Genomic DNA, 21962 nt, shown 5'->3' with positions numbered 1-21962 from the left:
AAAAGGGCTCTGGATAGAGCAAAAATATATGCTATGCTTATGGACCCTTTTCAATTAAAACAATTTTTCAGATATATAAGTGTTATATTTTTGCTAAGCGTTCATTGTTCAAAGTAATGCAAAATACATATAGTGTGGACTTGTATCACGTCGTGGTCCCCACGGTCGTTTCACTATCGTTCTTACGATACAGCTGGGGAGCAGCACATTCATATTACAAATGTGGACATCGATTTTATTTGTCATACGTTGTATGGCCCGCCGCACACGAGTGTGCATTTCCCCTGTATCGCAGAAACTGTTTCTGCGATACAGGGGGAGCTGCGCACTCATGTGCGGCGGGTCATACAATATATGACAATATTTTATTTGGTTTTTTCTGCCAAGTCGTTCACTGTGCTAGCGTAACATAAATTGTTTAAATCAAATTTCAGTCCCTCCACAGTTTGTAAATTATCAATTATGCCCCACCAAAGTACAATTTTAAGCGAGTTACCTGGGGACCTCAGGCTATCATGTTCATAAACGAATAGAGATTAGGCGGAATGACAGGCTGAGTGCGGCCAGTAATAAGCAAGCCGCAAATATTGTCAATGGTGAGCTCGAGCCGCGCGCCTTTTCCATATTTTAACCGATCCATATCGTACTGGAAAAATCGAGCGCTGCATTAAAAGAACTGGTTGTAGTCTCGATTGTTTTAATTTCTTGAAATTTCCAAATATTGTGCTTCATTTTATTTTGGATTTGGTAATTGAAACTTGTACAGACACTATATACAATAGAGAAATTATTAGATTTTAAAATAATTTCTTAATGTTCTGAACTTTCTTGAAATGTGCAGAAAGGTCATTTAAACAATATATACATTAAATCAAATCAAGTGATGCAATTGTTATCATTGCCAATCTATTATTGTTCTATACTTCTCTGTTTATAACTGTAAATAACATTACTAACGTAATCCCAAAGTGGGCATCTATGTAATCTTAATTGTTACCTTCATGCCCACAGTTCACTGTTAAATCATATCTTATTTTTTCACTCATTAATTTATTACTCATTATGTTTTACATACTATATCCTTATGTCCCTAGAAGGGTGTTCTGCTAACAGTTTTCGACTGACTTGAATGTCCTGCACAGCAGATTGAAGCTTCTTAAATTATTTTTATTCTTATTGTATTGCTGTGTAAATTTGATTCTAATTCTAATTGGCAGGGCACAATTATACACGAGTAACAGAAATGGTCTATTGCTACAAAACGGTCCATTGCTACAAAATGTTTCATTGCTACCAATGTTCCTTCAAGATGATATACTTCACATTTTGATAACAGCTTGGTGGCTCTGTGTAAGCAGTCGGATTGCGTATTTAGCCTAACAAAGGAGCCTATCGATATCGAAATATAACAATAACAGCCTTCATAACTGAATATATTATCGACATTTTACCCTATACCAAGCACCTTGTGCAAATTTTGTTTATTGGCGCAATATCCAAGGCATTCTATGGAAGAACTAAAAGTTATAATGAACTTCATTGTTTGCAACATTTTCTCTGTTCTTTAGATTAAATAATCGTAACATACCTTCTAATTCAGTCTTTTCCGACCCAGTGGCGTAACGTTGCCTGTTGGCGCCCCCCCCCCTGTTGGCGCCCCTCCCTAAAATTGAACAAATTAGGGCAAAACGCGCAGTTTTGCTAGTACTTTAGTTAAGTTTTCGAAATTGTCCCACATTCAAACGGCGATTTGGCGCCCCCCTAAGACGTCGCCCCCCGCATAGCGGGGTCAGCGGGGCCCTTCGTTATGCCACTGTTCCGACCCCGACCCCCCCTTTCAACAAATACAATTTGTTTCAACATAAGATTCTGGTTGTAACGGTCTACTGAAATAAAATATTAACATAAATTTGTAGTTTTACTCTACTGTTGTTTTATAACTTTTTAATACAATTTAGGGAAGATGCCATCAAATCAGTTTCTTAGGAACAAGAAGCAGGTGTTTGTAAAGCTGAAACTTATCAATGGCTCAGAAGAACTAACATCTGTTGTCATTTATGAGGATCAAACCTCAGACGATATCCGTAAGATCTTCATGCTCAAGTGTGACATAACAGATTTCCGACTCATCCTAAAACTGCGCAACAAAAGAGGCTCAGTCGTGCCGTTGTCTTACCAATCATTTGAAGCCAGTAGCCGAGAGGAACCATTCACCCTTGAGGCTGTACAGCCCCACGCCACTGTTCCCTTGACTTCCAGATCTGTCAACAATGATGCAACTTACTCGATCGAGGTACAAAACGAAAAAAAAGAGTATAATAAAGTCCATTCGATATCAATTAACATAAAACAAGTGATTCCGAAGCCACTAGAAATTAGACCTTATAGTGACATACAAATAAATATTGCAAATGTTTGCATGAGCATTTAATTTAACTGAATCAAGTTTCACCACACTGCTGTAACACAGAAGGTTGACTACTTTTAATTTCAGGACAGAGTTCGCGGTATATCTGATAGAGTTGCTTTGTTGGAGAAGGCAATCGTGGAACTGCCAGAACGAAGAAGAGAAAAGATCAATGATGATCTAGTTCAGATCAGTGGTCAGGTATGACTTGTAGTTAAATAGAAATAACTCATAATTCTATTGATTTATCACTCATAACTTGCGCTATTTTTGTACACCATGTAGGTTGTAAAAACAATAAACTACTAAAATATATAAAAGCATCAGTTATAATTATAGTAACTGTATGTAGGACTACTCTACTAAGTTACTTTACATATAGTTGTAGTAGTAGTAATAATAGTAGTAGTAATAGTAATACTCTACTTAAGTTGCGTTATTTAACAGGTATCATTCCTGCTTCAAAAGATGGATAAAACAACCAGCTCTCACTGGAAAGGGATGTTCCAGAAGAACCCGCTCTGGTGATTTAACTCTCTCCTGCATCCTCCAGTAGTGTTGTCATGGTAACAGTACTATTGTCATGGTAACATACCAACGTCCTTATAATAATGATTTACCTGTTATTCTGCTGACACTATGGAAACCACTAAGAATAGCTTTTTCTTATTATCACGGTTATTAAGTTACTGCCTGCTTCAAAGTCAGAAATTTCCAACTCTTTCTAAAAAATGTTCGTGTTATCAGCTGCAGATTAGTGTTGAGTTATATAGCTGATGATTAGACTGTGACAAGCAAAAATTAAAATAACTGATAGTTTATTAATTACAAGTCTATTTACCTATTAAAAGTACAGTTTACATTTCAACTGACATGTTTCATTATCTCTCCTTGAGTATTGAAATCTATTTATTCTATTTAAAGCTCCATAATTTCCATTGACCTTATTGATTATTGAATAAAATCTATTAAAAACGTGTGTACATGTATAAACTTTTATGATGTAAATAAATATTGACTGTTTTATGTGATTATATATATTATCGCTAATTTTCTAATGAGGCTATATTTTAATCCTCATATTGTTACCTTAGCTTAGGGTTTGTTCATATATTTTGTAAGCCATTTTGGCCTTTTAAGATCCTTCCTCTTTACATACAGCTATTGTGTAGAAATAACACGAATGTAAGCTTTTCCCCCTTCCCCTTACGCTTGTTTTACATCTTTCTTCACATCTATATCTATATCTAGAATGTTCAATGATATCCGATTGCCTTGAAAATAGTATTTTATTGACTTATCAAATCAGGACTTCTGTAATGAGTCATGAATCTTGATTACCAAACACATGTTTGATTGAAACTAAAATTATTCTTATTTTCTTACCGATTAAACACACAAAGAATCTAAAACAACATCACAACTAACTCACCCAATACAATAGCTTGAAGATGACAGGAAAAGCAGGCCACAACCCGGATAAGCGGAACCTCAGCAAGAGTATACTGCAGATGAAGTTTATGTCACGGTCCAACGGGGACGATGAGTTGAACGCAGCCAGCAGTAACAGGGACACACAGTGGATTGTAGACTCCGGAGGGGTTCCCGAGAGAAATATCATTATTGACGGTGAGATTTTGTTATTGATTTAAATAACAGAAATATTCTGAGACACCAGAATCAACTATAATGTATACAATATACATACATTGACAGTGATGAAGTGGCAATAGTGGTTTGATACGATCAAGTTGAGGGTACAGTTTGTTTAAAGATTATATTTCAGAGAGTTACATGAAACTAGAGGATCTCTGTGAGATTGGGAGAATCACTTCAAAACAGTTTAACCCTTACATCGAGAAACTACTTGCTGAGAAGAAGTGAGTTTTTCACTATCATACAGTATTTAAGTAGGTTTTTGTCGCTAGCAAATGCCACAACAAGCTACTGTTACGCATTCCTGCATATACCTTAGACCTTATCGCTCCAGGTATTAAAGTTCACTTCTTAATTAAATCTATTGCAGTCGCCTGAAAAATTCAGATGACAAATCAGAGGAGGAGGTTGAAGAGATGGATGGAGTGACAGCTTCTGAAATGAGCTCCAGGTAAACTGTAACGTTAAGTGACATAAAACAGTGACAGTATTACTATTAATAAACTGTAACTTATATAGAGTGTATGTGCAAATATAGCATAAAATTTGTAGCTGTCATAATCGATGGAAGTAACTTAAGCAATTCTAAGATTACTGACATTAGCTTTACTGTTGCCTGCTGGTATAACAGAAAGTGTATAATGTTGGTTTGGAGGGGTCCTAATCCCCTTCCTAACTGGAGTTTCACTCTCTCAATATGTTCCACCATCATGACTACTTTACTAACTCACCTATCATAGGTACAACAGTCTGGTATCCAACAATAAGAAGAGAGCTCCTGGACTAGGAGAGGACTCTTCCGACGAGGAGGAACTTGTGGAGACAAACAAGGAGAGAAGGAAGTTCCTGAAACCTGCTTAATTAGAAACTCAATTAGGATTAGATTTAATTCAAGAGCAGCTCAATGGGTGGTTATTTGTGGAGGAAGAGTGTTTTAAAGTTTTTATTGCTTCAGAGTTTTACTCGCCGATTATGATCTTTTTTAGTATATTTTTTAATTTTTTGACGTTTACTTTAATGGTTTCTGTCCGAGCTAAGAAAAAGTGTGGGTTTTATCATTTGTTTTATCCACTACACCCCACTATTAGTAACTGTGCGAATAGATAGTACGAGGATTTAATTTAAAACTGCAATGATTTATTTCATTATGCTAATCAAGTAGCTCGAACCGAGGACCGTTAACTTTGCTCTCTTATTTTAACTAATAACTACCGTCGTGATTTATTTATTAATTTATTTGGTAAATTAATAAACCACTGCAGAAATCACAACAGCATGGCTAAATTGGTGCAGCTTTACCAACATTTTGTACAATGTTGAACTTTTTAAACTGGGATGACTGTACCTTGTGAAAATGTGTTTAAATATAGTTTATATATAGTATGGAAATAATTTTAATGTTTCCGTCGTTCTGTCAAATGGTCACTTAAATTATCAAACTATAAAACTAGTGTTGCTTGCACCACTATTTGCCGGGAATATCTGCACGCTTTACTTACTACTAATTATGCTACTTTCACAAGGTATTAGTTAAGATTAATTTATTAACAAGACGTCTGTGTGTTTCACTTGTGTCTGCCATCTTATCTTATGTAACACTTATTGCAATAATAACGTAGTGATCTATCTAAGTATCATATTTGGACATACATTATATATACAGTACAAGTGTCTTCGTGACCTAATATTTCTTCGGTTGCATTAATTTGAATTGTGCTGCGAAAATAAAGATGGTAATATCCCGGATAATGATTTATTTCTCTATTTCTAACGGTAATATTCAATAACTTTAGGGTCATGATATTATGATACATCAGAGAACGTGATAAAAACTAAAGAAAAGGTGAAGATAAACTGGATTAGTTATTTAACTAACAGAAAGTGAAAGAGAAACTACCAAGTTGCTAAGTAACAGTCGCGTGATGAACATAACGATAGAGTTGGCGGGAGGAGCGGAACTGTTGTTCGGAAACAAGCGTAAACACGAGATAACATTACCAGAAGAGGAGAAAGCCTGGACCATGGGTACCCTGATACCCTGGATCAGAGATAACCTGCTGCAGGTCAGTGTAAAAGATAGCACTCCATATTTGGAGCTGTTTTATGATTGTTTATGAGTTTATGCGCAAAATATGTGAATATTTGAAATAAGTTAAATGATATAATATAATGCTCCCCCAATATGACAACTGTTAAATCGTTTAAATGATCCATTGACTTGTATTTAGTCATTTTATAAGTTCCAATATAATGATATCTTTAACACCCACCACCAGTAATTGTAATATCATGATATGTCTCAGGAACGAAGTGAACTGTTTATGCAGGGTAAAACAGTGAGACCGGGTATTTTAGTACTTGTTAACGATGCTGATTGGGAGTTATCAGGGGAGTTGGAGTATGTGATTGAGAATAAAGATAATATCATGTTTATATCTACCTTACACGGCGGCTGAGGACGGGGAATTTTAAGAAACTACTGTTCCGTTGGAAGATAATATTATATTGTGCAAAATTGCTAGTTTTAACTTTTATTTATTGAATTTTTAAAGTTTTAAGACGTGTCTTCTCTTAAATGCAGGTTTTAGTTTTATTATATACAATTATTATTACAGCAGTTAAATGTGTATTAATTGCACTATACTATTGCAGAGAGGGAATTAGGGAATTTGTTTCTTCATTATATTGTATTATTATGTAACTGTTTGCTTTCAATTGAAGGATTTTGTCAAATTGGCTATAACAGAATTTATTGTAGGAGTGAAGCTTATCAATTGAAATCGCTGTAGCTAACAGAGATTCCATTGCAAAGACACCCACTTTTCAAATTGAGCTCTGGTCGCAAAAAAGAGCACTACCCGATTCTGCAACAGGGAACTGTAGGGTAGTAGAATATGAAACAACCTTTCAAGAACATCTTGTTCTACGGCACAGACACCCTCTCTACAGCTGTGCTCTCTAAAGTCCACCAGCACGGGTACACCGTCAGTGCAGTCACCAAACACACTAAATCACCTGTTTACCAGTACTGCCAGAAACATGGTCTCCCTGTTGAAACGTTCAGGAAATCAGTTCTACCGTTCGGGAAATCTTCAGCTGCGTTCTCTGAGCATCTTGGGGTCGTAGCTTCGTTTGGACACATGATACCTAGTAAAGTTATTAGAAGCACCTCTCTGGGTTTTGTTAACATCCATCCCTCTCTCATACCCAAATATCAGGTGAGTTTTAAGGGATCTGATACATTGTTAGAATGATAATTAATGAATACAGCCACTTAATTAGGAATGTCAACGAGCTAGATAATATTAATCTTGGAGCTTATTTGAACATATTCTATAAATTATACCATGCCACTTAGTTGCATATTATGTAATAATGCTGGTATAATTTGTTTTAGTGTTTAGTGGAGAACGGTGCTCGACAGACAAAGTGAAAAAAGGCGAATAACTGGTGAAATCTAAACGAAAGAATCGTCGTTTCGGCACTCATTGGTCTTTTACACCTGGTCTGTCGAGAGCCGTGATGCTCCTTACTGAACACGTCAAGTATAATGTTAAAACCTCACACTCCGCCTTCGAGATCTGTGGTGTAATTTGAAGGGGGGATGCAACGTCAATTAATGTCAGTATTCCATAAAAACCCCAAACTGACATTGACATTAATTGATATTAATTGACATTAATTGACATTAATTGACATTAAGTTGTCTTGAAATTTGAGATTATCATTATTCGATAAATATTCAAGATATTCACGTCTATGTAAGTTAGACCGGTTCAAAAAACAAAATGTCCTTGAATAATTATGAGTATGTTCTTATCTGTTGATCCTTAGGTTTAAAGACCACCAAAAAAAAATTCAGCTTCCAACTCTTCCATCTTCGGTCCCCACCGGCCACGCCCATATTTTATTGGTTTCTTATACAGGTAAAATATCTAGAATCGGCTTTTTTAGTATGAAGGAGTAATGTTAGCTGTTTAAGATTCGTTATTCAAATATAAATGTCATGAAGGCATTTCGTTTAATGTGGGTTTTAAGTTCTGATGATGTTGAGAACCACGCCCTTGGATGGCCACGCCCATTTAAGAAAATTAAATTTCGGAAAACCGTTTTATTTTAGTTTTATTGTTTAATGATCTGAATTTTTTTCACATTTCACATTTCCATATGTGATAGTAGTGAATAAATTGATGATATAAACGTTCTAAAGTGCTAAAAATATGGTAAAACTACATAATCTCTGGTCGAAAAATATTGTGTCAATTAATGTCAGTATTCCAAAATTTTGCAAAACTGACATTGACATTAATTGACATTAATTGACATTAATTGACATTAATTGACATTAATTGACGTTGCATCCCCCCCAATTTGAACGATTAGTCTATCATGGATGATATTATATTAAACATAGTATTATTATGGATAATATTATATTAAACATAGTATTATCATGGATAATGGATATTTGATATGTATCAATGAGCGTGGTTCAGATGTTAATCGGGCAGCCTGTTCAAGACGTTGCCAAATTCTGAATCCATACGTTGAACAATATTATATTCTATAAATAAATATATCGACCCATTAACATATCTCTAGCCAATACATTAACATAATATCTCTAGCCATGCGAGCAGATATATAACTAATGTGGATTGTAGACGTCCACACTCCACAGTCATTATAATATACCACCGAGTAATTTTTAGCAAGCTGATAGGCATATTACACACGTGCACCTTCAACTTCTCATGAGATTACGACATAACAAACCTAGCTCAGTAGTGCATAAATGACCACGGTTCTAGTGTTTGGTGTGATTATACACACTATGCTCACTGAGGTGCACTGTGCAATTTATATTGTTAACTTATCATTATATTATTAACTTAGCGTCTAGAACTCAACATGAAACTTAGCAAAGTAAAATTACTGTCAATATTTTAACAGAGATATTAGAACAGACTCCAGTCCCCCTTCAGACTCCAAGTCATTATCATATCTATTATATCCAACTAGTTTAACCGGTCTATTTCATATTCCAGACCCTCACTGTCTCACTATCATTGCCACCTAGTCTAGGGAGTAGTTAAGTAAACACAGTACTATACTAAATATATAAATTACTTGTTATATAGTAGTGTTGAAAGTATTAAATATAGTATTATATATATACAAAACTACACTATTTTCAGGGAGCTGCCCCTCTACCGCACACTCTCCTAAACGGAGATAAGAAATACGGGGTGACTGTTCTAGAAGCTCTCCCCCGCTCGTTCGACACGGGTAGGATACTGCACCAGACCCAGTTCAACATTCCAACCTCCCTGTCTGGGACTGAGTTCTGGGACCACACTGCTAACAATATGGCTGAGGTGACCTGCCAGTTTCTACAGAACCCCGCTCACAGCGCACCTAGAATACAAGATAAGAACATGTCATCTCCCGCTCCTAGGTTATCTAAACAACAGATGAAGAGTTTGTCACGTGTGTGCCCTCAGGTTCAGACAGCAGATCAGATATTTAACATTTCACGGTGTTTAGACCTTTATGGTATTTCAGTGGTGGTTTGTTGGCAAGCTAAAGCATTGAAACTCATGTCTCTCTCGCCTGTTACTGATCCACATGTTATAGAATTAGCCAGAACCAGGTTAAAAACAGGGCAGTTTGTGTTCTGGGACGGGTTACTAGCAGTGAAGTGTGCTGAGGACACTGTTCTAGGGGTTTCTAGAATGGTTCTCCCTTTCAAACCGGTTATATCAGCTGATCAGTTTTATAGAAATAATTGTAGCAGCGGAGTTGAGAAGGTGTTTCGTATGGTGTACACTCCGAGTTATGGGAATTCTCTGAAAACTCAAACATTTAGGTGACCTTTTTAAATATTATTAACTTGTTTACAATTGATTGAATTAGGAGTAACTGGCAATGCCCGTCAATAGTGGCATTTGCGATTTAGGTTTTGTGTGCCTTGGACACTGCACACTTGAGCTTTTTGTTGATTAGCCGGGTCCGGGCCTCAGATTAGGTGATGGAAGTTGTACAGTAATGATGTGACCTAAAGTTACTGTTTCAAGGGTGGTTTTGTTAGTTTTGTTTATTTTTAAATCAAAGTTGATATTTTGAAAGATGATATTTTGAAAGTTTTGTAATGAAACATGAAATCCTCACTGTGATTGTCAATCATAAAACATTTGAGTCTTAACTCTTGTGCATGAATTTAGTTGAACCTTTAAAACAAGATCCTATTCTTATCTTGCCCCTGTTACCAGTGTACCTGGAAGTGATGTTTAACTGACCACTATTTCATTACACAGTAATATTCATTATCAGGCCGATACTAAAACATCAAACTATTCAGCAGGATGTCCATATGGACAACACTAATCCCTCCAGCAACCACCTTAGCAACACCCCTAGCAACCACCTCCAGCAAAGCTACGATCCCCAGGAGAACCCAGACAACAAGAAGCGAGCACCTCGTCTCCTGGACAGAGAGCAGCTGTCTAGGAGACCCTCCTACAGGAAGATACTGGACGAGTTAGCCAGTGAGAGCGGGGCTGATAACAAGCAGGATGGGGAGATTAACCGGGTGGTTACCCTGGAGACCCAACAACAACACCCTCAGGTCTCTCAACCTGATGTCATCACCATTAACAACACCAACCCTCCACATCAGCAGCAGATACTAGCCGGCCCCCAGGCTAGTAACATGGGTGGAATGTTCCACGTAACTACAGATGTGATGTCCATGTTAGCCTCCACTCTTACAAACTCTACCAATAATACTGGCATCCAGCCAACAGTGGTCACCCTCCCCCAGGGTGCTAACTCCGACCAGTTTGCTACTATCATGAGCTTCAACAACAACCAGGCTGAGCTACAGAACCTCAGTGCTACCCAGGTGCTGAGTAACGTGATCCAAGCACCCAGGAATGCGGTTAGAGCCGCTCCTTACTACAATATCCACCTGCCTCCTAGCAACCAGGGGGTTATGACTCAGGGAGGAATGTCAGGTGGTAACCACCAGACTCCCCAGCAGTTAGCGGATGTGGCCAGCAAGAAACGGGAGATACGGTTCATGAAGAACAGAGAGGCAGCACGACACTGTCGGGTTAAGAAGAAGGAGTACTTGAAGTGCTTGGAGGAGCGGGTACAGATCCTGGAGGGGCAGAACAAGAAACTTATTGACGAGCTAAAGGCGCTGAAAGAGTTCTACATGCAACACAAGAAGGATTATCCAGACCATAACATCTGAGGAGCTAGCATATTATGAGCATTTTATGAGCATAATCCCTTGGATCATATTATCTTGATGTACCCTGCTCGATACGCGAGGAGTTATTCAGAAGATAAGGATTATTGAGATAAGATGGCCGTATTTCTGTATTTGTTGTGGATATCACGCCGAGTACACGAAAATACGAGAGAAAGGATTATACATCTTTGATTTTTTACATCTGTTATAATTGGTCGAGTACACGGCCATAAAGATTCTTTACGGGCTAAACAATGAAATAAAACGATGCAACTCTTCAACTGGGATTTTTATCATGCTTTAGAAGGACTGGCTAACCATTTCAAAGTTTCAGATCTTATCGATCTTAAAATTATTGTTCTATCATGGTATAAAACTTTCAAGGTGTTGTAATATTTTGGGATGATTTTGAAATAAGTTTAGTATGCAAATAAAAGGGGACATATTACCACTAGTGAAAGTGGGTTTAATTATTACTACTACCACTATATAAGTAGTTATACAGCTGCTATATGTGTTTCTATATTATGCTACGCTTAATCCATATGTTGTCGCTGATGTGGAGTTATCAATTAAAGGTTAATAACAATTGTTAACTAAGCGTTGATTAAAATAAGCGAGCGATAAAACAACCGTTTTTTTGAGGTGAAGGACCTTCAAACCTCACACACATTTACAAATATCTGAATAATTTGTTATCATCCGTACTTATGTTGCATTGTGAATGCATTGGTTTAAAACTGTGTTTTGAAACAATTTTATAACATATTTTTGAAGCGTCTGCGTGTTTTAATATTACTCAGATTCAATATTCAATTTAAATGACAGACCAGACAGTACATTGTTTACAAGTTTACAAGTTTTGATTCATCATTAAAACAATATCTATCATGCATATAATAATATATCAATATTAATTGTCAAACATCACAATTCCGTAATTACGTGCCATATCTAATAATAACCGGATATTATCCAACTATCAGTATATTATCTAATAATGTTTTGAAAGTTTTTCAGATTGTAAGGTTCAATAACTCTTACAGTTCATTATTCAAAATAGCATGTTCTGTTCAGTCCACACAGTCCATATCTGATACATCACGGCTCCTCTCAGTTCCTCCTGTCACGTGGTGCCCAAATAAGGTGTGCAGTGGCCACGTGATGCCCATATAAGGTCAGTTCCTGAGTTCCCTAGAAGAGTTCCTCCAGCTCCTATTATCTGTGCTGTGTCTGATACACAGGTCGAACCTCATGCAGTCCACGCACGTGTCCCCCGGCATCAACACAGCCCTCAGCTCCTCACAACTGTAACAACTCTCCAGCTCCTGCCCGGTTGTTAGACTGGTCCACTTACTGCACTTCTGTCCGAGCTCAGGGTTAGTAAGACAGTATCCGGGTCCTAGTCCGGGGTTGATTAGGTCGTAGAGTTTGGAGGAGGCTCCTGTACTCTCGTGGTACTCGTAGTGGCATTTTAGTTGGAGTAGAGTGTCAACGTGAACTATACTCAGCAGACAGACAAGAACACAGTGGGTTACAGACATTGTGGTTATACTAGCACTACTAATACTACGGTCATTGTTGTAGCTCTGTACATTATAACTTATTTACGGTCACCAGCAATAAGCATACCAAGTATAGGGAGAGTACTATTATTATGTAGTACTGTTTGAGGTATTGTTTGTACTGTCACGGTAATGGGTAAATGAGTACTTAGAGGCCATTGTCCTCAATATGTGAGAGTATTGCCAAGAGGTCCTGTGAACTAAGTAGTTAGGAACTTAATGATAGTAGGTACATGATGACGATGACACAAACTCTCCATCTTTCGTCACACTTGCAGTTTAGATACGCGACTTTCTTGGCAAATCAGAAGATGGGGAGCTAAATTCTAATAGATATAATGTAAATCTCTCACTTTTATCTCCACTAATGATCTAACAGGGTGTTAAATAACCCCTCCCTAAAACTTTGGGTTTAAACGTTTACTCTGTGCTTCGTCCGCTCCCAGCAGGTTTTTATCTTGAAGTATCTTATTTATAATGTCGTAAAAGCTTACGTTGTAAGCTTTTTATTTATTTTTATATTGCATTTTTAAACGTTTATCGTATTTTAATAGTTTCGCATCGAACCAGTAAACAATTAGATATTCAAATTATTTTAAAACAAGATAAGATTAAAAATCAATTTTTTCCATGAAACGCGACTATTAAACAACCAACCACTAGAAAAAGAAAGCTGCCCAAACGCTATTTTAAAAACGAACACTTAGTGACAATATACTAATAATATACTAATATTTACTCGCAGAATGTCCCTTCTATCTAACTCACACCGTCGTTCCTTATAAGGGCATCACGTGTACTCCAGCCGCTCCTTATAAGGGCATCACGTGCAGCCTCTCCTTATAAGTCCTTGTTGCACTCGTCGTATTTAGGATTGCACGTCTTGCAGTAAGATCCAGGTAATCCAGCGAGGTAACTCTCAAACTTTGAACAGTCGTAGCTGGGGTAGCACCCGTAGAGGTAAGCGCTCTTAGCATCACTGTCACCCTTGATAAACACGGTCACACAGTTATCATTCAGACCTGTCTTACATGTTTCCAGTTTCTCTCCGTTGTAGATGTTAGCTAATGCTTTGTATCCTTTCGTGCAGGTCAAGTGGGTCGCGCTCAAATCTTCTTCTTCTACCTCTTCTTCTACTTTCTCTACTTTCTCTTCTACTTTCTCATCTACTTCCTGCTCCACCTGTATCTCTTTTACCGGTGCAGCTTTTACCACTTTCATCTTTTTTCCTTTATTCGCCAGCTTGAGCCTTTTTCTACCACAAGAAACGACAGCGAATAGGGTGATCCCAATCAAGAATACCAAGCACAGTCTCATCTTACTTTCTAACAAGGGTTAACTATCAACAGGAAACTAAGATATAACGTCTGGTTAGAGTCTGACCTGGAGAGACTTGACTCAGTCACATGGACTGATGTCAACTTATTAAACATCCGCGGCAGTTAATGAGGAGCCCTTAGTTCAGTCTCTGCATCAAGGGTGGGGAGGGAGCTTTGTGCTAAAAATAATGATGAGGGAGAGAGAAAACAGTTTAATGCTCTGTAGTCTGTTGCACCCCGTGCGGTGAAATTAATGTTACATCGAGCAATGTGCCGCCGTTTAGAGTGCAACTTATATCTGTTTTAAATTAGAAGTTCCGGAATCTGTGAGATTAGTGAGGCAGAACTTGAAATGATAGCTTTTTCTAACCTCATAGTGAGTGAGATCTGGGTTATTACGTGCAATAAATACCGAAGTAACTCACTCAAAAACATGCAAATATACCTTATTAAACCTTTAAATGTATACCATGATAGTTATTTAAACAGTAACTCTGATATAAGCTCAATGAACTATAATTATAACGTTCCACATGAAATAACTACAAAGTCTCTTAATTGCAACATGGGTCCCTCTAATAAATTAATATAACACAGTTTACTCCTCTCTAATAGCACATCTCCCTCCTCGTCAATACTCACGTGACGCTCCTTATAAGGGCATCACGTGTAATAGTAATAGATAATAATCCTCATCTGTTGTGACCAATCAAGAGGAATGTTCATTATCTTATGCAATGGTACTAATTTTAAGATTACTTAAAGGTGAACAGACGTTGTTAATTATGGTGCAGTTGTTGATAGTTACTGTTTGAGTAAAATATTCGAGTGAAGGCTTCCTCGCTCCGCATAGGACCATCACGACTAGGACTAGTTCACATAATATCACGACTAGGTCTAGTTCACATAATATCACGACTAGGTCTAGTTCACATAATATCACGACTAGGTCTAGTTCACATAATATCACGACTAGGTCTAGTTCACATAATATCACGACTAGGTCTAGTTCACATAGTATCACGACTAGGACTAGTTCACATTATATTACGTTACTCATTTTTGATCTCTCACCTTACATTTTAAACCCACCTCCCCCCCCCCTCCCCCTGGCCCTCCGTAATCAGTTTTACAGATAGCTTTTAGGTTAAAATTACACTAGAGTAATCATTTAGAACCCATGCCCCCTCCCCCTGCCCCCTCAGTGATTACGTAATATTATAGTGAACGACCCCTAAGTGACGTCATCATCACAGAATAATAGGATCTCACTGCGCACTACAAAGAGTGCGATGGTACACACTACCTTGTGTAATTTTGATACAATAGCTACGGAAGGGGGGGGGGGGGGGGGGGGGGGGGGGGGTAGAACTTCTCCAAAAAGTGAGTAAGTAATAATAATATGTGAAGGACCCCTTATAGTAGTATATAAAGGGGTCGTTCACATATTACGTACTCACTTTAGCCGATGCTAATCATGCCCAATATTCATGAACCAACCCAGTGTCTATATCCACTAGTAGGGTGCACCACTAACACTCATGTTTTCAGTTTTGCTCATGTTTTGCTCATGTTTTGCTCATGTTTTGCGTGGAGTCACACGATTCACTGCTCGAGGTGCAGCCGGATGCAATAACATTTATAACTGTAATATGAGGGCCGTATCATTGTTGATGCGGGTATTATCCGACTAAGTTTAATCTCAGAGTACCTCCCCCTCCCCCCCCCCCCCCCATTATATTAGAGCCCCTCCCCCCATTAGAGCCCCCCCCCCCCCCATTAGATATCTAACATCGAATCGCAATCTTGTATTATCATTTAATAATTCAAGACAAAACATCTGCTCAGAAGGGAGCTGTTGTCGGACTGACACAGCTATTACCTACTAATTTACAACACCTCTAAAAGAGTGACAGCCCATAATGGGTCTGTATAGGTGCTTTAAAGGGATCATTAGTCAGGTGCAGGCTAATCATAGACCTGCCCCCTCCCTTTTTATACTACATTAAAATAAGTTGTGAGAGGGGTGTGTGACACGCCTGATATGGGGGGGGGGGGGGGGGGTCCGCTAATGTTAAATAGATAATAATAGAGATGATCATGTCTGGTCCCCTGGAAATGACTGACTCGTCCTGAGGGGGGGGGGGGGAGGGGATGTGAGTAGTAATACCATGTTTTAGTAGTTGATGAAGTTTGTTGATGAACAATTAGGGTTCTCGCAAGGGCTGTCTATTTCTATTGCACGACCTGAATACCTAATGTAAATCACTTAAAATGTGAGTATTTTATACTCTAGCCTAGTACTTTGTATATTTTATAATTATAACAATGCTGAATCAGTAGGTGATAGCCCCCAAAAGCGCCTGCTCCCACCTCCCGGCTCCCCCTCCCTCCCTCCCCCCTCCAACTGTCCATGAGTGTCTGTTGAGTGTTGATATTTTGATCGTTCGCTGAATTTTGAACAGAATAACAAGAGAAAATGCGCTGATTGCTTAAAATATACTAGCTAAATTACAATTTTGAAATAAACTAAAAACATGAACACTTATGTAGATAGATTATCAATAAATGCCTAAAATCAGTTCCCAGTTATCAAAATGGCCTGCTAATTAATCAATTAATCTTTGTTCTTGTTATTCTTCGCCAGAATCTTTCTTATTCTCCAGAATCTCTAGGTAGGTCTCCGGATCATTGCAGCCGTTGAACTTTTCATTACTATTACACTCCTCACACTTCGAACCCAGTGGTACAGTTTTTAAGAATTCCTTGATGACTTTACTGTTACAGTGAAACGTAGGAGTCCCGCAGGTGTACCAAGTAAAACCGTTGTTGAAGCTTTCATCCGAAGAGTGATTCTCGCTGATGACTGTGACTGTGAGGCAATTTTCACGGAGTCCAGTGTCGCAGGTAGTACGCTCTTTACCCGTTGCTCCACTGACGCACTCCAGGTGCGTCATGCTGTTGTCGTGTACCTGATCGTTCTTATCTTCTTCGTCCTCCTTATCATTGTTGTTCTTGTCCTGATCCCCTTTAGCTTTGCCCTGGTTGCCGTTTTTGTTGCCGCTCTTCCACTTTTTGCCTTTTCTTTTCTTGGTTAAATCTTTACCAAAATCTGAATAGGCGAGGGCTATTAAGGCTAACAGCACTAAAATACAGAGAGTAACTCGCATGATTGAAAAGTCTTTGATAACAGCAGAAGGGAAATAAATGGAATTGTCAACAGAATGCCCTGATACCCCCCAACAACATGAAATAACGTGCTAGACTCAATTGGTGGATACGCATTCTCGCCCTCACGTAATTAGTTACGCCTTTTGTTTTAGAAAACAAGTTCATCATTGCTACATACTTAGATTGGTTTTTACATTTGTTGAAGTAAATGGTCAGCTAAAGAGTGTATTTAGGTGGGAGAACAAGTTATAGTAATTAGATAACGGTTGTTGTAAGTAGTTCTCTAGTTCTGTACAATGCACTATTAAGTATTGTGATGCCTTTCTGCTATTCACTGATACAAGTTATGTAAATAAATCAAGTTATTTTAAAGTAAGTAAGTATTGATAATCACGAATAGCTAATAAGTTACAGCTCATAACTAATTACTCGTGACTTATTTCTACTTACCAATCAATAATACTTGTGACTGATTACTAATTACTAAATAATGATTAAGAATTAATAGTAACTTATAAATATGACTGATTACTAAATGCTAATTACTTGCGACTGATTACTGATAACTTATTGCTAATTACTTACGACTAATTACTAATAACTAGTTACTAATAACTTATTGTTAATTACTTACGACTAATTACTAAGTTACTAACCCCACATTACCATTCCTAGAGTCTAGTCATGTTTGGACCACCGCAGCTGCAGAACGAGGCAGAGATAAAAAGAAAAGAAAAAGATGTACAGAAGTCAGTCCTCAAGTTCTTTGTGTACTGCGCCTCCCTTAAAGTCCTGTCCTACGCTACCCCTTACATACTGCAAGCAGTTGGGATGGAAGAATGAAGATGAGATCTACTCGAGGTTCCCTTATTAGCTATTGATTTTTAAATGTTGATATATACGTAATTTATTATAAATTGTCGATTTTCATTGCTGCTGAGTTAATTATTGGTGTCCACTGCCTGAGTTAAGTTCTGTTCAATGGACGGTCTGTAATATCGACTCAACTAGAGAGAAGAGGGGGGGGGAGGCGAGAAGAGTAGGTCACTCTCAGTGTTGGGGTAGCCGGAGGTGCTTATCTCCTTTTCAGTAACCCTAAGCGCCACTCCATGCCAACGCACTATACTTTAAGTAATACTTATTTACTGTTAAAAGTACCATGCAGTAATGGGGGGGGGGGGGGGGGGGGGGGGGGGGGTCAATTCTCAACTGCCCCGATACCCCGAACAACATGAAATAACGTGCGAGACTCAATTAGTGGATTCACCAAATCACATGGTTTGTTTTACCTAATTAACTTGAGCATTGTTAATTCCATTGTTCATTAAACCACCTCCTCTCGTAAAGTTAATTACGGCTGTTTTATTTAAATTACTAGTGTAACCCGTGTCTACTGCCCAGACTTCACTCACTATCGCAGTTGAAATACCAAAGTAGGCAATTTGGTAATCTAGCTAGGCACAGTTGGGGCACACCTGGGGCACAAAATTGAATTTCCTGGCCTGGGGCATACATGGGGCAAATACAGTTGGGGCACAGTCGAAGTCGAGGCAAAAAATGACTTGAAGCACAGTTTAAGGGGGCATACACCAAAACAGTGGTTTGTGCCGTCCAGACCAAATGACCTCATAGGCAGTTCAGTGACCTTCAAGCGCACCGTTTCCACGCCAAAAAAAATTATTTTGAGAATACCTATTTTTGTAATCGAGCATTTCCTGGTTAGAGTGGAATTTTCGGAAAAACACAATTTGTTTCGTGGAGAGAGGCTATAAGTTAATCATTTCTTGCGGTATCAAGTTGACATTTTGCTCGCTATTTATTCACATCTATTTCAAGGTGTGTGTAAAATTTTGATATCGTATCTAAAAAGTCTGGTGTGTTATAAATTTTAAAAGTCAAAAAAAGTCAAAAAGCTGAAATTGTCCTTTTCAGACTTATTTTAATCAAAAAGTCAGTAAGGGAAGATCGGATTGATGCTGGAAATGAAATTGTTCTCTGAATTCTGGCGCAGTTTTTGATGCCCTCAAAAATGGTTTTACTCATTTATCTTCAGATATTGGACTTCAAAGCCAAACAGCAAATTTAGGCACATTTTTGTTCTTCATATTTAAATAAAAAATAAATAAATAAATTCTAACATTTATTACACGCTTCGACATTAAAATATACCCAACAAAGATGTACATTAAAGTCATTCAAGCGAGACTTAGTGTTGAAATAGCAAGATTATGGACTTTTTAAACAGTTCAGATTTTATGAACAAATATTTGTATGAAGTTACCAAAATTATGCACTTTCATATCAGTTCAGACATTATGGACAAATATTAGAAATATTATCAAAAGCTAGTTGGAAATAAAACGTCTTTAGGGCATTTTTAAAACATTCTACAGATGATAATGATCTCACTGAGTAGGGTAGTTCATTCCAAATTTTTGGTCCACAAAACATAAATGCAGCATCTGTTCGTCTGAAATGAGGAGCAGGAGGAACTTTCAACAAATAAAAGTCATCATCTAGTCTGGAACTTCGTCTTCGTACTTCCCTTAGATTGACGTGTCCTTGTAAGTACTGAGGGGCTATGTTATTAAGACACTTGAAGACCAGAAGTGATATTTTGAACTTAATTCTGAACCGAACAGGCAGAAAGTGGAGCTTTTTGAGGTAAGGCATGATAGGTTCACGTATCTTTTTTCCGTAAAGACCAAAGATAAATCTAGCAGCATTGTTCTGTATCTTTTGTAGCTTATGGAGATTCTTTTCTGTTATACCATAATAGACTGAGTTGCAGTAGTCTATGAAACAGAGGATATTGGAGTGAACTAACTGAACTTTTATTTACTGATTTTTCTAAAATTTTTATAGGAATGTGCTAGTGACTTTTTGAAGGGCGCAAAATAACCGCAACTAGCACATTTGTATTTTATAAATTTGCTGTTTGGCTTTGAAGTCCAATAGATCTGAAGATAAATGAGTAAAACCATTTTTGAGGGCATAAAAAACTGCGCCAGAATTCAAAGAACAATTTCATGTCCAGCATCAAATGAATCCGATCTTCCCTTACTGACTTTTTGATTAAAATAAGTCTGAAAAGGACAATTTCAGCTTTTTGACTTTTTTTGACTTTTAAAATTTATAACACACCAGCCTTTTTAGATACGATATCAAGATTTTACACACACCTTGAAATAGATGTGAATAAATAGCGAACAAAATTTCAACTTGATACCGCAAGAAATGATTAACTTATAGCCTCTCCACGAAACAAATTGTGTTTTTCCGAAAATTCCACTCTAACCAGGAAATGGTCGATTACAAAAATAGGTATTCTCAAAATAATTTTTTCTGGTGTGAAAACGGTGCGCTAGAAGGTCACTGAACTGCCTAATGCCTATGAGGTCATTTGGTCTGGACAGATTTGGTGTATGCCCCCTTAAGTAAACTAAACACACTTGTATATAAACCCGCTTATTATATTCTCATATTCGAAAACACGCATTACATTTTCGTAGTTTAAACGGTGTAGTGCGAAAGTATGAACTTGCTCTTTCCAAACACGCCGCAATTTAATTCTTAGCGCCCCTCACGTATCTTATAACAATACTTGAAAGGCAATCTTGAGGTCCCCTGCCAAATTACCTATTTATATAGCAAATCTGTTATGAGGGGAGAGAGAGCGAGAGAGGGAGAGTACTGAGACACTTTAGTATCACGTTTGGGTCACAAAATGATAAATTTCAGTAAAGAAACCTGATGAAGCTGCACCTGTACTGGCGGGTGCAGCTTCATCAGAATACACGTGTATTATAGCACAGTTAACACACAGTCAGTACACTGTAACGCGCTGGTAATGCACTAATTACCATAGCACTCGACCTCTCACATCATACCAGTGTAGATCTTACCGGTGTGTATAGTATCTGTAGAGCTAATATTAAAAGGGTGAAACTATATAATAAGCTTGATAGTACATGATAGTACATATAAAACTGTATACAACTACACGATAATACTATATAAAACGATCTACAACCATATATATGTTTATTGAGACTTCTGAGTTCTACCGACGTAGATTCTACAATGATAAATATTGTAACGTACGTGCGGCGCGCAAAATCCACTACAAAATCCACTACAAAATTCAGGGAAACGTCTTCTGTCTCTCTCTCTCTCTCTCTAGCTAATATCTTAACGTTTCCTCATAGCACGCTCCCTTATTCTGTACCGTATCTTCCTGTTCTGCTATTGTTGTGTGTTTCTGTAGTTTGTCTTATGTTCTGGTAGGGTGTCCTAATTTCTGTTGTGTGTCGTTGTATTTCAGTGTCGTTGTATTTCAGTGTCGTTGTATTTCAGTGTCGTTGAATTTCAGTGTCGTTGTATTTCAGTGTCGTTGTATTTCAGTGTCGTTGTATTTTAGTGTCGTTGTATTTTACTGTCGTTGTATTTTAGTGTCGTTGGGAGCACGGTTTATATTGGGGTGTGGTCTTTAAGTTCATTTGCTAAACTGAAAACGTTCGTCAGTACTCAGTATGCACTATGCAGCGTGTATTGTCCTGTTCCTCGCCATACATATTATGTATCGA

General features: G+C 37.8%; 6 protein-coding genes across 6 annotated transcripts in view; 5 read left to right on the top strand and 1 right to left on the bottom strand.

Annotated features, from left to right (window-relative positions):
• The window catches only part of LOC134813324 (zinc finger CCHC domain-containing protein 8-like), a 101634-nt gene that overhangs the window by 23332 nt on the left and 56340 nt on the right, over positions 1-21962 (bottom strand). The gene's annotated exons all lie outside the window — the stretch shown is intronic.
• Positions 1958-3689, top strand: LOC134812790 (uncharacterized). Its single transcript, XM_063820358.1, has 3 exons — positions 1958-2293; positions 2495-2608; positions 2855-3689. The coding sequence occupies exons 1-3, from the start codon at positions 1964-1966 to the stop codon at positions 2933-2935; spliced, it is 525 nt and encodes a 174-aa protein (XP_063676428.1). The 5' UTR covers positions 1958-1963; the 3' UTR covers positions 2936-3689.
• LOC134812838 (uncharacterized) lies at positions 3856-5616 on the top strand. The gene is made up of 4 exons (XM_063820411.1): positions 3856-4036; positions 4194-4287; positions 4434-4514; positions 4804-5616. Exons 1-4 carry the CDS (start codon positions 3859-3861, stop codon positions 4922-4924), a joined length of 474 nt encoding a protein of 157 aa, XP_063676481.1. The 5' UTR covers positions 3856-3858; the 3' UTR covers positions 4925-5616.
• Positions 5895-6621, top strand: LOC134813331 (ubiquitin-related modifier 1-like). Its single transcript, XM_063821026.1, has 2 exons — positions 5895-6126; positions 6367-6621. Exons 1-2 carry the CDS (start codon positions 5986-5988, stop codon positions 6517-6519), a joined length of 294 nt encoding a protein of 97 aa, XP_063677096.1. The 5' UTR covers positions 5895-5985; the 3' UTR covers positions 6520-6621.
• LOC134813328 (methionyl-tRNA formyltransferase-like) lies at positions 6722-10250 on the top strand. Its single transcript, XM_063821022.1, has 2 exons — positions 6722-7281; positions 9262-10250. The coding sequence occupies exons 1-2, from the start codon at positions 6958-6960 to the stop codon at positions 9934-9936; spliced, it is 999 nt and encodes a 332-aa protein (XP_063677092.1). The 5' UTR covers positions 6722-6957; the 3' UTR covers positions 9937-10250.
• Positions 10423-12099, top strand: LOC134813329 (cAMP-responsive element modulator-like). The gene has a single exon (XM_063821024.1). The coding sequence runs from the start codon at positions 10437-10439 to the stop codon at positions 11319-11321; it is 885 nt and encodes a 294-aa protein (XP_063677094.1). The 5' UTR covers positions 10423-10436; the 3' UTR covers positions 11322-12099.

This window comes from Bolinopsis microptera, chromosome 3 (genome assembly GCF_026151205.1).
Source record: "Bolinopsis microptera isolate Bmic1 chromosome 3, MBARI_Bmic_1.0, whole genome shotgun sequence".
Classification (NCBI taxonomy): Eukaryota; Metazoa; Ctenophora; class Tentaculata; order Lobata; family Bolinopsidae; genus Bolinopsis; species Bolinopsis microptera.
The sequence above is the reverse complement of the archived record's forward strand: the minus strand, read 5'-3'. Positions and strand labels throughout refer to the sequence as shown.